The sequence below is a fragment of the Zingiber officinale genome, chromosome 7A (genome assembly GCF_018446385.1).
Source record: "Zingiber officinale cultivar Zhangliang chromosome 7A, Zo_v1.1, whole genome shotgun sequence".
NCBI lineage: Eukaryota > Viridiplantae > Streptophyta > Magnoliopsida > Zingiberales > Zingiberaceae > Zingiber > Zingiber officinale.
Window position 1 is genome coordinate 44607609 of NC_055998.1, and position 17048 is coordinate 44624656.

Genomic DNA, 17048 nt, shown 5'->3' on the forward strand with positions numbered 1-17048 from the left:
CACTTTTATTCTTTAAATTTTAATATTTTTAATTAAGAATGAGGGCTTGCTCATCTTCGATCCTAATTTTCAAAAATAAGGGCTTGTATCCAAATTTAAGAGTTTTCAAATTTATACCTTGAATTCTCGAAATTCCAACTCCTATACAAAATTTATAAAATTTATTAGCATATAATTCAAAAATTAAATCAAAATAAAACAACAATTGGGTTACATTTTACCCACCTCAAATTTAAAAATTAAATAAAAATTAAACAACAATTGGGTTACATTTTACCCACCTCAAATTTGGTTGAATAAATTAATAATTCAAGCAAAAGTGGATGAAATCAGCGTTCAAGGAGAAGGGTAGTTTCTCCGGTGGTCACTAATAGGAGAAGAGTTAGTCGGCACGATGATGTGCAAGTAGAATGGGAAGGGCGACGCTAAGGGGATGAATTGAATATTTACCCAGCGTAATTGATGGATGATAGATTTGCATGTATAAGTGTAAATATATGTTTTTTTTACCTTTCTTAAGCCTGAGTGAGTTTCAGATTATCTCTTTCATCATGAGTCATCAACAATACAAGTATAATTAAAAAAAATTGGACCTCTTCCTAAGTCAAGCCTAAAGGGCTGTCTACTCGGCCTCATAGCCCATCCAATTATGCACAATACAACTAAGAGGAAAAAAGTAATAATTAGAATATCTTCAATAAGTTGACCAATAGATACAATGTCCATTGAAAGTTTAGGAACCAAAAACACAATGGACATTGTGATTTTTCTTCAGTTTTTTGGCACATCAAATCACAGGTTTTTTTAGCACATCAAATCACATGACCACTAATCATCCCCTTAGCTTGAACGCAAATATATTTTTTTTAAATCATCCCCTTTTTATTTAATCAAAAAGTATTTCATCTCACCAATAACTCATAATTATCCAACTATCTTCTAATATACTATTTTTACTATTATCTCTCACCATATGCATTAAATTCCTAATCAATCAGATGCATTATAATAATTACAGCTTCACAGTTGCTACATATGTTGTAGTAGTTACGATTTCATACCTTACTATATATGTTATAGTAGTTATAATTTTATAGCTGCTAGAATACATACTTAACCTATTCAAAAATATTCACATTGGAACATTTATAGTTTCATAGCTACTATAATATAAATTTAACCCTATTCACCTACTATTCACATTATAACAGCTATAAAACCGTGTTACTACAACGTGAATTTGACTTACTTATTCATATTATAGCAGCTACGATTTTATAACTTCTACAACGTGCTAAACCAATTTAGGTTTTAATATGTGTGATGGGAGCTCGAGGACAATTGTATTATTTTAAGAGGAAATTTGTGGGGTAAAGTGATGTTTGATAATAAAAATAAAAATAAAAAAAAAAGCCTCTTGTGAATTCCAAAAAATAAAGATGTTATCTTGAATTTTTATTTTTTTATTTTTACAAATACATTGTCATTCTCTACTCCTCTAATTCAATTTTTACCTATCCCGGAACACTGATAAAGCATTTACTCAATTTTTTAAATATTTAAAGATTAAATTTCAATTTTAATAAATTAATAAATAAATTTTTCTTAATAAATTATTGAACTGATAGACCATCCTAAGTATTTTTCAATTTATCCTTATAATCCATGAAAAAATGTTTATAAAATCAAACTACTTATTTTAGTATTAATCAACATAAATGTATTGATATCAACTTTAAAAAATAAAATAAAATAATAAATAAATAAATTGGGACTCTTTTTTTGTTTACAAAAACACGCAAAGGACATTGTGATTGTTTTCATGATTCCGAATCAAAATTCTATTTCATGTTACGACTTTCTTATAACTTTTTGTATATGTTGGAATTTTTTTCTATTTGCTTCAAACTCTTCATTTTGATATTGACTTTGTCAATTTATCTGCACTCATCTATTGAAAAAATATAGTTCAAAGACACCAGAAAAAGTGAATCAGAATTTAATTCTAAGATTTAATCGTCGCTTCAAACATCCATTTCATATTATTACTATCTTGTAAATCATTATGTTAGATGTAAACATCTTTTGATTTAGATTCGAATACAAATAAGCTGATTTCAGCTAGAAATAAATTTTAGTCATTATTGTAACATCTGGTGGTTAAAGCCTTTCCGAAACATATAGCTGATCCAAACATAAGTTGAGAATGTCGCAGGAGTACAGGATAGAATCAAGCAACAAAATAAATTTGCAGTGATACTTCGAGGTGAGACACAAAACTGTAAACAAGATAACCATAAAAAAGATGTTCACTCACACACAAGGAAGCGAGATGCGACACACAATGATATTGCACAGCTGTGCGATTAGAGATGCACACAATCACAAAACCACTTACTTGGTTACGACTGTTGAGTTTACTTGGTTGTTTCAAAATCACTTGCTCAACAATGGAATCAAGCCTGTGATCAACTGCTCCAGAACTCATGTTCTGTTTTGTCAGCAAATTAAAGAAATGCAGTGAGTTGTATAAGATAGCGTCTAGGAAATAGGATACACAACAATTGATTTTGATACTATAAACCGTGAATAAGTAGAGAATACAATAAAATCAGAAACAAAAAATACAATGAAATCAGCAACAATTATACCAATTTGAAAAGAAAAAAAAAATCGAAGACCTATATGCGGGCATTTCATTTGTTATTGAAGATCCTTCTAACTGAATACTAGGTCATCCTAATGTTTCTCCAGTTTATGAAAATAGGACTGGGTCGGAGTAAACATGGAACCAGATGTGGAAGCCGATGGATGATGCATTTGAATCCTTGGAGAAGTTCCAATTCAATCAAATTTTGGACCAGTTCAACAGTAAAATCACCAAACCAAAAAGATTGCTGATTCACCCTTTGGTTTATTTAAAAAATACAGGTTTTTGCAACACTGGCAGAAGACCAAACGATTGGCAAGATAGACACTATGGTCACTACAAAGAGGGATTTCTTTATTCACCCTGTGATCAGAGAAAAAGTTATAATAATGGCTTTGGTTGTAATTAGAGGAAAAGCTAAGACTGTACCAATTTAAATGCATCTCTTACAATTTTTCTTTAATCCAATTTTCTGTCTAATGTTTTCATTTCTTATCTATCTGCACATCCAACTTAACATCTTCCTCTCTGCGACTCTTATTTTCTACTCATGTGCACAAATTATAATCTAACATTCAGTTCCATATAACATAACAAGTCTACCATCATTTTGTAGAACTTCCTTTTAAATTTTAAAGATATTTTATGATCACAAAGAGCTCTCCATGCTCTTCCCCATTTCAACCATCTTACTTATATTCTATATAAGACATATCTCTCAACCCCAATACTTACACACTCTAAGGTATAGATAACTTGACATCCCCTATCTTAACAATTATAAAAACAATCCTAAATTTGTTGTATGCATTATAATAAATTGTACAAGTTACAATACGTAAATATATATTACATATCTGAAGAAGCCTTGTAGATCAATCCATAAGATTATCCATAAACAATACCAATTCTTAGTTCTTGTCTATAATTGGTTGTTGATGTGTGTGTTTCATGCATAAATTTTCGGTATTGTTTTGCATGAATTTGTTCAATTACATCAGCATATTGTGCATACTTTCATCTCTTTTGCATTGATTTCATCTAGGTAGTTTGGAGATCTACTCCTTATACGTTTTTATTGATAGGACATAAATTTGAGCTAAAATGGAGTCAAAGAAGTCTTAGAGCATTCATTTTCCAGCCTGGTGCATGGTCTGGTCGTGTCCTCCAACACGGTTGTTTACCATTTGAGGAGTTAAACGATATTTGGGGCAGCATATGGACTTCTAGCACCCTACATGGGTAACCAAGTACGGCCATGTTCGGCCCGATTTTGCCATCTAGTGCACCACACAGTACGTCATGCTTCTCAACACGACCGTGGTCCAATGGCGGTGCCCCGACATTTTTGGAAAGTTGTAACAGTTTTGGAGGATTTAAAAAGCACCAAGGGACTCATGCTTAAGGTATCAAGGTTCCCAGTGATAGGAACCGTAGGAGAGTTGTTTCCAAGGAATGGTTAGAATTCTGTCCTCCGGAGAGCTTGGAGTACTTCCAAAGACCACTACGACATTGATGACTCTCTCTCTTTTCTCCTTAATTTAAGTTGTAGAATTCTTTCTATTATGTCTTTTAGTTGTAACTCCATCTCCATAGAGTAATTTTTCTAATTCTAGGATTGATACGGTTGGTAATGGAGGGTCCCATGAGGAAAGGGTTGGAAAAGTCAAGGCTATATAGCGGTCAAAAGTCAAGAGGACGTGGTGGTCAATAGTCAAGGTGATGTGACAGTCAAGGGTCAGGCTGACGGGGCGGTTAAAGGCAAGCAGGGGTGATAGTCAGAGGTCAGGCAAGCTGGTCGATCAAGGGGGCAAAGCCGTCGGAAGACGTCAGGCGGAACACAGGTCACGGGTCGGCAGCGGCAGGGCTGATCAGAAGCAGCCCGAGCTACAGATCTGCGGTTAAGGGCCAGGAAGTACAAAGCGCAGGATGCAAGTCGGGATCGGCTATGCAGAGGCCAAGAACTGGAAGTATAAGCCAATGGGTCGGAAGCGGCAGAGCTGATCAGAAGCAGCCCGGGCTACAGACCTGCGGAGGAGGGCCAGGAAGTACAAAGCGCAGGATGCAGGTTGAAGATCAGCGTAGCTGTGTCTAGACAGCTAGGGCTGCAGGTCTGCGAGTTGGAGGCCTGGAAATACGAACCACGGGTGCAGGCCGGTGCAGGGACACAATGAATCGGAGGAGCTGAGTAATACGGGTGCGGAGAATCTCAACGGTCCGCCGAGGAGAGTCATTACATATCGACACTGCGGGCGAAAGCGGAGATTCCTAAAACGAAAAGATGCCCTCATAACCAGTAGTAGCCTGCCAGCTGTCCCCCACTACAAGACAAAATCCATGTACGAAGGCGGAGGTTCCAAAATGGAAAGATGCTTGCACAACAAATAGCAGCACGACAGGTGTCCGGAAGGAGAGGACAAAGCCCAGCGTCTAACGTTTTTTCTGACAGGATGGCAGGCTCCAAAAGGAGGAGGGCATAAAAGGCGAGAAATCCCTCGTAGGCAGGTACGGGCACACACTCTCTAGTCACTTTTTTCCACAACTTTTTTCCTTCTTCTTCTCTCTGTTCTTTCTGGGGAAAAAGGACCTGACTTGAGCGTCGGAGGGCCAGATCCGGGGACTTTTTCCCTGGGTTTCGGTCTCTAACGTGAGGGGGGAGATTGTCTGAGTGTGTGCAGGGTCCTGCAGCAGCGTCAGCCACCCGTGGGAGCCGAATCATCTTCTACGACCTTCCGTCAACCATCGGGACACCTGGACCGGCCTCCGTCCGACTCAGCCTCCGGACGGGATCAAGGATGAAGAAGTAGCCCAATGCATTTTTGACACTCATTTTCTATTTATTCATCTCTCCTTCTCATATGATGGGTTAATTTATGATTTGGCTTTATTATGCATACATGATTACGACACTAGAGTGTGTCTTCATACCATAGGGATGCGGAGAAGGACCGAGAGGTGAACCCAATTCTCGACCAATAAAGCTCAAAACTTGAGGGTTTGAGCTTAATAGGTTTACCCCGATACAATGTCACGAAGTAGGAAATAGCACCTAGAGGATCGTGGAGGCATCGTAACAAGAGTCTCCCTTAGAAAGCGAACGTTTTAATAAGGTTACCTTGAAAGTAGACGCCGCATTTGGATAGATACACCTGTCTCAATTTCGATTGATTTAGATAGTCTGCTTCACGATTCGAATTAACACTCAATTTAACAATCCTAGTGGATGAATTTTATTATTTGACGACGATCGTACACTTGCGGATTTTGCACATCAGTTGAGCAAATCAATTCACAAGATTATATTCATTAACACAAGTACCATGAATACAATGGTACAAGAAATAGAGCTTTTATTGCCAGATTCCTTTGAAAAAATGACAATATTTGTTATTTGTCATTGTTGTGTCATGCTGATGAGCTAGGAATTTCAGTGCTTGTTATAGTTACTATTATTGTTGAGAAGATGACAAATAAAACAAATAAAGGATGACTGAGAACCAAGCAAAGAAAGCAGGTGCTCAGACACTTTAAAACTGAATCAGCAAATAACCATGACTCTAAATACAATTAAGTGAGATAGGCATTTTTTTCTCCAAAGGCTAGTCCAATTTAGTTAGAAAAGAACAGGATGCTCAAGGTAGCTGGAGACTTATTAAGTCTTTCTAGAGATAATTAAAGGAAAAAAAAAAAATTAAAGCCAGAGTTCAGAACACTAATTGAACTTCCATAAAAGTCCAGAAGGACCAGAACTGAAGTTTAAGCTTTTGAGGTCCTACAGGTTTACTGTAGTATATATTCAGCAAGTGGAAGATCAGGCTGGAGAGATAATCAAATTCAGGTAGGAGGAAAAAATAATATAACAATCCCATATTAAGAGCAAAACACATGTGAATTTTACATACAGAACATAGTTCATGGAACAAATCCGGATAGAATTGCTGGCCAAATTCCATTGCTTTGCAACACTAGGTTCCAATTTACTCCTTCCTTCTCCTTGGACCAATGGACCACTCTTCCACACTTCTCTCTTTAGATGTCAATGGTGAGATATTATGGGTAATCAACAGACCACTCTTCCCTCTACCCTCTTGATGGTTGTGGACGCCTAAACAGTTCTATCCTTTTCTCTCTTGTCCTGTCAACAATGATAAGAGACCACTGCAGGGATTTTTATTATTTAGGTGTTAATGTGTTATTTGTTTTTAAGCATGAATCTGTTTGGATCTCCATTATTTACTTATATTAAAAGTTTAAAACAACTATGATCAAAATTGATCAGTCAATTATTGATTTAGGCAATTCTTTGTTTCCTATGTAGTGTTTTCTAAATGGGAAAACTTATGTTGCTTACGTGGGTCAACACTCTTCTTCGTCCAACATGGGCAAGAGAGAGAGACATCTTTGCTTGGATTGGCTCAGCTGGAACGAACATTCCCTAGATTCTACAGTGGAGGGTTCAAGAGGTGTGGATGAGAAGGAACTAGAGCACTTGCAAAGGCTGAGATCTAGCATTACAGCCCAGTTCCTCATACAGTCCAACCAAGGAGCATTGCAGCCACATCAATGTCTACAAGAATAATGTAAAATTAGCCAACAGCAGCTCAATTTTTTCACTGTGATTTGTTGTTTCCCATAATGTCGATAGTTCTGCAAAGGTTAAGGAGTCCAGTGTATAGAACAAAATCAACCAAAAAGCACAGATTATCTGTCATCCCTGCATAGATTTTTGGAAGGGGCGATAATATCAAATTATTGTGAGATAGATCTGTATTATAGTTTTACATGTTATATCAAACAGATTTTTCATAAATAATAAATCCAGATTATTTATGTAGACTTACTAACTAGTACTAAATTATTATTATATTTTTCTAAGAAAATCATATCATGTTGTAATATTCAATAGTATAGGGTTTAGTTAGGTTCTTAGATACATCCAAACTGAACAATATTAAAAGGAATCAGAGTTTTATGCCTGTTCTAGTATTAATTGAGAGTTTACTGTCTTATCTATTCATCCACCATAACCCTCTCAATCAACAGTGTGAGAGAGATAGGTTAGGCAGTAGGCACCATGTTTAGTGCGTGGAAACAAGATTGAATGACAATCCTTGATCTCGTTATAAATCTCAAGCTATGACAATATGACAAACTTTGATAACTATGACTTGAATATTTACTTCGTCAAAATCTATGTACTAAGAATAATTGTGATGTGTTTAATATTTTTTCAGAAAAATGCAATAAAAAAAAGGTAAACATCTCATATGAGCAACAAGATAATAACTTCGCCAACTAGGAAACATAAATGCTCGATCTATATAGTAGATGGCATGTAGCTTATGAAAATGTGGCATAATGAAGTAGTACTGGAGGTGTGAAACTTACAATATTAACTTCACGAATGAGTAATGAGATTCTGAATGTGCGTGTGTAGTTGATTGCATCAAAGTATAGGGATGACTAATTCTAATTTCTTCATTTAGCTGTCTATTCTGTCCTCTCATTGTCCTGCAACACTCAACTATAGTATATTCATGTTTCAATCATATACCTTGATGTTCACCTTATTTGTCAATTGTAGCTGCTGGTTTATAATTGTAGCTGTAGTTGAACATTCCCTATGGTAGCTAGTTGATGAAACACTAGTATGTTTGGTTGATGGTCGTGTTCTGATTTTTGTTGCAACTGCTTTGCTCTAGTTATAGTCACAGTTATGTAACTTTTGATATATGCAATGCATCATGAATAGGTGAACTTCAGTTCACTCTATGTGTTCATTTTTCAAAAAAAAAAAAAAATTGTTGATCTATTCTATATGAATGCATTATTCATCTCAATCCTACTTTTTAATTTTTCTCTCCAGTGTGTTTCTACCAATGATATTCTTCAACAAAATAAAAGAAAGAAAAAAGAGCTATGAAGTGATTCGTACAAAAGAAACAATACTAAAAAATGTAAATGTGGAGATATACACAACAACCTCCATAGCCAAAGAATTATTTCTAGTTACCTGATATTATCTTTTGAACCGATAATAACATCAAGCAATCCACAACAATTCAAGCATGAAACTCGATGTTCTGCCTCGGGTGCCGTAGTGGGCTACCAATATGCATCCAATTAAGACTAACACGTCAGTCTGCGAACCATAATCATGTAGAATAAAAATAGGTCAACAGGCAGTAAACTCACCTCAAGGACCATACTATCGGGTGGGAGCTCGCCACTAACACGAGGCAATTCCATTGAAACAGGAGTTTCTTCCAAAATGGGTACTGATTTCGTTTCAACCTCATGCGACAATGAGTGGATCTCCAGGGAAGTCTCCATGGTCTCTGCAGCGGCCTCAGCAGCTTCAATAGTCTCCTCTTCCAAAGGAACCGGGGCATCGGTCGGAACCACCGACGCCAAGGTCACTGCCGATGATTCCTCCAAGTCCACCCCAGATTTATCAACGTCAACTGACTCTACGCTAACAGCCTCGACCTCTGCCGACACGGGAACCGGCACCTCTTCCACCTGAGCAACCTCAGTAGCTAGTGACTCCTTGCCCCCTTTCTGTTCCTCCTCATCGCTGCTGCTACTGCTGCTGCTGCTGCTGCTTTTCTCCTTAGCGTCGCGGTCTTTGTCTGGCCGTTCATGAGCGAACTAAAAGATCGGTTTTTTCCCCCAAAGAGAAGTCTAAAAATTGTTTCGAAAAAGTAAACAAGGTAGCGATCTGGTTGCTGCAAAAGGGAGAAAGAAACCTGAAGAAGCGACGGGGTTATCACCCGGTGGGTGGGCGAGGCCCTGTTCTGTGAGCTCCTCCTTGCCCTTCCTCCGAGCAGCTCTCTTCTTCTTCTTGGCACCTGACGGCATGGCTGCTTTGAGATCTGGAACGAACGAGAGAAATGGGGAATGATCAGTACAAACAGCTCGTTACTGCTGTTGCCTTCGACAGATGGATTAGCGACGATGGGAGTTCAGACAGCTCGCAGAAAGTGTCGCTTGGCTGGTTGACAGAGATGGGACGCAGAACATACTTTTACGGATTTAATCTCCACCGTTCGTCACACGGTCGGAATTAAATCCCGACTATCATGCGGCTGTAAGATCACGTGACTGGCACGTCAAACTACCCTCAATGTGAGCTTCTAATTAACAAAACGAAAGACAATTTACTAAAGATGCAATTAAATTTATAAATTGATCAAAAATACATATTATTTTAATATTTACCGAGGGACACATATTTTTAAATATATTTTCTATTCTATACTATTAATAAATCCAATTTTTTTCTATTATCTTTTCTCTCTTCTCGTTTGTTTATCTTTTCTCTCCTCTCTTTTATGCATATCTTTTCTTTTTTTTTTCTTTCTTCTTTTTCCTTTTTTTTACTTGCATATATATTAAGGTCTGATATACAAATTATATCATGTCCACAATATTTAAGATTTAATTAATTTTTTGATAACATTTTAATATATTTGAAGAAGTCAAAATAAATCATAAATAACATATTTGAACTCCTTATAACCTCAAAAATCCATAGAAACTGAAATAGGTGCAATCGGAGCTCTCTAGGTCCATTAGTGAGTTTCAATCAAAATCCACTAATAGACCTAAAAATCTCATATTGCATCCATTTCAGTTCTTATAGATTTATAAGGTTACAAGGAGTTCAAATATATTATCCATTGTTTATTTCGACTTCTCGGAGATATTAAAATGTAATAAGGAAGAATCAACAAAAATCTCCACGTTGGGCCTGATATGGAATAATCCCTCGGATGAGTCATGTATGTCTTTCTTGCTCCATTGATGTACTCTTCCGCAGCTTCTCGTCCCTCGGATGCACCAATCCCGCCAACTCTCTACCCGTGTCATCTTTCTCATTTGCTATATTTTTCACTCAACTTCTTGTATTCCTAAGTTCCTATACACTTAGACATAAGTATCAAAATAACAAGACCTAACTTAACTTGGTTGATCAACATCAAAACTCCCTAGAGTACTTATAATAGAAAATAGTGATTTGTATTATTCTCTATACCATTGTACGAGACTTTCTCCGTCTTTATGTGATTTTTGGAAGGAGAAGATTGGTTGATTATCTATCCAAAAATGATCTAAGGGATCATAAGTCTTAAAGTGGTAATCGTTGGACTGTAAACCAAGTAAATCTCTTTGTCTTATTTTTCTACTGCAACTTTGTTTTTTAGAAAGAAAAGAAACATTTTTAAGTGAAATATTCACTCCTCTCCTCCTCTATCGCAATCTGGTCCTACAATGTGTCTATATAAAGAGACTTTATGTGATATTTAGAGACAAATAATATGATTGATTAATTAAATTAATTTGATTATTGGCGGTCGATCCCCTCGAAGTGATCATCCCATTCTCTTACTTTGATCCCATCCTTACTCTTATTCCTTATAAAATATTACACAGGTTTTTATTAAATTGGTATCAAAACTACGTTTAGTTATTATCATCATCGCCCTATAGCAAGCATTAAACATCAAATTCTTGAACACCTTAAGCTCACATTCACTATGAATGCATAGTCTTAACTCGACTTTAGGAGAAGAAAATCCACTCTGACATAACGATAGGAGGACCTCAACCTGACACTAAATGAGATATAAAATTTGAAGCTAAGCACAAGGTAAGAATGGAGAAACTAAAAAAACTATAGTATCCATTATCACAATAGTACAAGAATTAAAGGATCATTTAGATGATGACTCCTGCTCAAGCACACCAATCATAAGAGGAACAAATTAACAATCTCAACAACAATAATATGATCGTAGAGCTAACTTATATGAAGATCAAAAACACAATCTCCCACGTATAAAGATGGAATTTCCTCATTGGGCGGACAACGATCCGGTTAGATGGGTTGAAAAAAATTCTACTTCCATGGCATATCATACTATGCAAAGGTAGAGTTAGCATCTATAAACCTTTAAGGTGATGTCATCCAATGGTATGACTAGCTTGAGTCATGCCATGATCTCCAACATGAAAGGTTTTAAGGATGAGAGTCTCAATCAATTTGGTCCTTCCAGGTATGAGAATGTTGATTGAGAGTAATTAGTCAAAATTCAATAGACTACAACCATAGTCGAGTACCAAGGACAATTTGAGTGACTCTCCAACCAAACTCGTGATTGGTCAAAGAAGAAATTATTAGGTACTTTTATTGAGGGACTTCACCTTGACATATGACAAGAAATAAAAAAGGAATCAACCTCGCAATATAGATGTCGCCTTATCCTTTGCGCGACTATAAGAAAAGAAGATCAATGAGGAGGAATGAAGAAATAACAAGGTAATTCATGAAAATATATCTTGTTACTCAACACCCCATAAACTAATAAAAGAAGAGATCGAGGAATGAATAATAAAAGGATTATGTTGGTATTGTGATGAAAAGTGACACTATGGTCATCAATGTAAGCAAAAGAGAATATTGATGATTGAACCAATAGAGAACTCCGAGGAAGAAAATGATTTCAATGAAGGTGAACACAAGAAAATATCGATGAAATATAAGATGACTTTGTGACAATATAAATCCATGCCTTAGAAGGGCTACAAACTCCACAAACAATGAAGGTAAAAGGATTCATTAAAAAATAACTAGTGATAATACTTATAAAATCAAGTAATGCTAGTAATTTTCTAAACTCAACCTAGGCAAGAAGGTTTAAACAAAAAGTAGAGCAAAGATCTACGTTAGATGTTAAGGTAACAGATGGAAGATCAATTACAAGCCTAGGAAAGTGTGCTAATGTTTAAATTTTCTTCCCAAATTATTAATTAATTACCCTTAGATGGATGTGTTGGTGCATTGAGTACCAGATAATCGAACCTGATTTTGATGATCAACAAAGGTTCAAAGCTAAGGTTAATTGTTATTTAACAAGTTTGACTGAGTGTGTAGAAATGTCCTAAGTGAGTTTAGGCAAGGTGTGTAACACCCACGAAATATTTAAGCTATACATATGGGAATAAAAGAAAAAAAAAAAGGAAATAGAACCAAAAAGAAATAAAAAGAGAGAGGAGTTAAGGTTTTAACCTTGAACCTCTCATAATAGATAAAGTTAAATTGGTGTATGATAACCACTAGAGACATGAATGATATATGAATAGCAAAGAATGGAAATTGTAATTAAAAGCAAGAGTATGATTAAGTAAGGGAGCAAGAGAAAATCAAGTAGTTTTTCTCCTCTTCCTCTTGGTTAAGAGAAGAAGCAAGCAAAAGGACAAATTGCCTTTTTCTTCTTCCTCTTACCATTTTCGTGGGAATGAAGAGGGTGAGGGAATAGAGGAGTCAAGGGGATGAATTGAGACATTCTCCTTTTCTTTTTCCTCATTAAGGATAAATAGGAATAAGAGAAGAGAAGGAAAAGAAATGTTGGCTACTTCTTCCTCCTTCTTCTTCCTCCTCCTTCTTTCTCCTTATTCCTCCACCGAGACATAGAGCTCCTCCCTCTCCCATTTTCGAATCCAAGTTAAGTTTTCTTCCTAAGAAAACTAATTCACAAGAAGGAGTCCTCAAGATCTACCCCTTACATGCAAGAGAAGAAAAAGGGAGAACTAGGAAGAGAAGCTTCTTCTTCCTCTTCACAAGAGTACTTTCTTTTAAGAAAAAACTAAGCAAGAAGTTGTGAGTATCCCCTCACCTGTGGTACAAGTTGTTCATATGTCTTCCATGAGTTTAGATTATATAAAAAAAAGGGTTTCTTCTTGAAACTTTCGGCCACTAAAGCATGAAAGAAAACTTAAGAAAAACTTGAAATCAAATCTAGTATGCTCATGGTTTTCTTTATGATATGATATGAAGTTCTTATGCTTACATGTTGTTAAAACCTAGATGCCTCCACTTAGGGTTCGTCCATGATAAGATTAAAGGCTTGGGAAAGCTTAAAACCAAATCTAATATGCTCATGGTTTTCTTTATGATATGATATGAAGTTCTTATGCTTACATGTTGTTAAAACCTAGATGCCTCCACTTAGGGTTCGGCCATGATAAGATTAAAAGCTTGGGAAAGCTTAAAATCAAATCTAATATGCTCATAGTTTTCTTTATGATATGATATGAAGTTCTTATGCTTACATGTTGTTAAAACCTAGATGCCTCCACTTAGGGTTTCGGCCATAATAAGATTAAAGGCTTGGGAAAGCTTAAAACCAAATCTCATATGCTCATGATTTTCTTTATGATATGATATGAAGTTCTTATGCTTACATGTTGTTAAAACCTAGATGCCTCCGCTTAGGGTTTCGACCATGGTAAGATTAAAGGTTTAGGAAAGCTTAAAACCAAATCTAATGTGCTCATGGTTTTCTTTATGATATGATATGAAGTTAGCTTGAAGTTTTTATGCTTACATGTTGTTAAAACCTAGATGCCTCCACTTAGGGTTTCGGCCATGGTAAGATTAAAGGCCTAAGAAAGCTTGAAACCAAATCTAACATGCTCATGATTTTTCCTTATGATATGATATGAAGTTAGCTTGATGTTTTTATGCTTGCATGTTGCTTAAAACCTAGATGCCCTCCACTTAGGGTTTCGGCCATGATAGAATTTAAGGGCCTAAGAAAGCTTGAAACCAAATCTAGCATGCTCATGATCTTCCTTATGATATGATATGAAGTTAGCTTGATGTTCTTATGCTTGTAGGTTGCTTAGACTTAGTTTCATGCTCCTTAAAGTTTCGGCCACAACCAATTAAAGGACCTAGGAAGCTTAGAACCTAAACTAAATATGCTCATGATGTTCCTTATGGTATATGATATGAAATTGGTTTAGGGATTACATGCTTTTATGTTGCTTGAAACCTAGAGACATGCTTAACAAGTTTCGGCCACAACAAGTTAAAAGACCTAGGAAGCTTAGAACCTAAACTAAACATGCTCATGATGTTCCCTATGGTATATGATATGAAATTGGTTTAGGGTTTACATGTTTTTATGTTGCTTGTAATCTAGATCCATGCTTGGCAAGTTTCGGACATGATAGCATTAAAAGACCTAGGAAGCTTAGAACCTAAACTAAACATGCTTATGATGTTCTTATGATAAGTGTTATGAAGTTGGTTTAGGGTTATATGCTTTTATGTTGCTTGTAACCTAGGGAAATCCCTTGCATGTTTCGGCCACTCTGTGGAATTAGGGTTAGAGACCCAATCATGATTCACTATGTGTTTCACATGCTATGATATGAATTAAGAGATGCTAGTTAATATTTTCCATGCATGATTATGTTTCCCTATGATATGTTTTATGTTTACTTATGTATGCTTATGAATCATATATGATAATGACTTTTATGATGGGCTATATGCTCAAGTATGCATGCTTTATGATATGACAAGTAAAGGCCTAAGAGATGCTTCCTTTTTTGTTGGGACTAAGAGTACTCTTTATGATATGACAAGTAAAGGTCTAAGAGATGCTTCCCTTTTTGTTGGGACTAAGAGCATTCTTCATGATATGATAAGTAAAGGCCTAAGAGTTGCTTCCCTATTAATTGGGACTAAGAGCACTCTTCATGATATGATAAGTAACTATGACATGATATTTTACTTTGTATGGCTTGTACCAAGGGTGGGCTCCATAAGCGCCCCTAGGCCAACGGTCTATGAACAGGTCTAGTAAAAGGGATGGACTCCTAAGTGCCCCTAGGTCGATGGTCTATGAAACGGGCCTAGTTCTTAGTAGGTTCAAGATTTGCTACCTTGGATCTATTTAGGGTGCGCGCATTTATGTATGTATGTGGTATAAGCCGGGCTCTCATGTTGAGATTATGTTTAAGTATTATATGATATGTTTTCTTTAAAAGACATCTTGCATATGACATGACGCATGTTTTTGAAAGACATCTTGCATATACCTATACGATATGATAAGTTATGATATGATATGTGATAATATGATATGTTATGAGATAATATAGCATGATGCTTCTTTATGATATGATATGATGCTCTTTTATTTTATGAAATGATATAGCATGATGTTTCTTTATGATATGATATGATATGATATAATGTTCTTTTATTTTATGAGATGATATAGCATGATGTTTCTTTATGATATGATATGATATGATGCTCTTTTATTTTATGAGATGATATAGCATGATGTTCTTTATGATATGATATGACATTATGCTCTTTTACTTTATGATATGAAATGTTATGATGTTCTTTTACATGATATGATGTTCAGATGATTATGTCTCCATGCTATATGCTTATGTGATTATGCTATGATATATGATTTTTGTGAGTAGGAAAGGATCTTACTAAGCCTATATGCTTATAGTTTACTTTCCTTGTACCGCAGATAAAGGCAAAGGATGGGTGAACTAAGGGAGTAGCAGGAGAGACAAGAGATGTGTGTGGTAGTGGCTCGGCTAAGGAAAAGACCTGGTTATATTAATTTATGCATGATATGAACTATGTCTATCTTATGTTAATGTTTTGCATGATTACTTGACACTTGTTCATGTTTATGATAGAAATTGATTTCATGACCTCATCCACTTAGAGGTATACAAGAATATATAAATAAGTGCTTCCGTTGCTTTAGAAAAGAAATTTTAATATGCATGTATGTGTTGGATCAGGAAACGTCGATAGAGGGGGGGTGAATATCGATTCGAAAAACCAGCGTTAATAAGAGTTAAGTGCAGCGGAATAATAAAGACTGAGACAAACTGAACACAGTGTTTTTTACTTCGTTCGGAGCCTGTGACGACTCCTACTCGAAGGCCCGTACTCCGTGAGTACTTTCGTTGGGCAATTCACTAGCAATTCAAAATAATGATTACAAAAACAGTACAATGAATGCTAATGAAAATTAAAACAAATACCGACAAGTAGAGCCGTCAATTTGGGTTGGGCCCGTCGGGTTGGCCCGCCCCGCCAAACAATTTAAGCGGGTTGGGTTGGAATTTTATCAACCCAAATCCGCCGTGGGCCGACCCGCCTAAGCCCGCAACCCGCGCGGGTCGGCCCGCTCGGGCTTGGGTTGGCCCGCGGGTTGAAAAATACATGTAAGCTAAGTTTTAGGCCAATTTATTATCTTTCTTTGTTATAATTTTGAAATAAAAATTGTACTTTTCATCCAACATAAGTACTCATTTGTGTTCATTTATATTTAAAATACATGTTTATGTACACATTTAATTATAGAAAACTTTTTCGAAGTAAAATGTTGAAGATATGAAATATTTTAAATTTTTTTAAAAATTTTTGATGGGTCCGCGGGTTGGCCCGCTAAACCCGCAACCCGCCTTAGAATGGGTTGGGTTGGAAATTTCTCAACCCGCCAAGTTGGCGGGTTGGCCCGCCCCGCCCCGCCAAATGGTTAGCCCGCCACGGGCCGACCCG

At 36.3% G+C, this 17048-nt stretch overlaps 1 protein-coding gene across 1 annotated transcript; it reads right to left on the reverse strand.

Moving 5' to 3' along the window:
• Positions 1-2160: 2160 nt before the first annotated feature.
• On the reverse strand, positions 2161-9637 carry LOC122001367. Its single transcript, XM_042556081.1, has 4 exons — positions 9400-9637; positions 8846-9282; positions 8664-8755; positions 2161-2491 (listed from the first exon to the last, which is right to left on the reverse strand). The coding sequence occupies exons 1-4, from the start codon at positions 9509-9511 to the stop codon at positions 2485-2487; spliced, it is 648 nt and encodes a 215-aa protein (XP_042412015.1). The 5' UTR covers positions 9512-9637; the 3' UTR covers positions 2161-2484.
• Positions 9638-17048: the final 7411 nt, after the last annotated feature.

Excerpts from the sequence above, each read along its gene's own strand:
- LOC122001367 (XM_042556081.1), bottom strand. The coding sequence starts at position 9,511 with ATGCCGTCAGGTGCCAAGAAGAAGAAGAGAGCTGCTCGGAGGAAGGGC. Across the intron at positions 9,283-9,399 it reads TAACCCCGTCGCTTCTTCAG|ACAAAGACCGCGACGCTAAG; the intron begins GTTTCTTTCTCC and ends ATGAACGGCCAG. Across the intron at positions 8,756-8,845 it reads CCGATAGTATGGTCCTTGAG|CCCACTACGGCACCCGAGGC; the intron begins GTGAGTTTACTG and ends GCATATTGGTAG.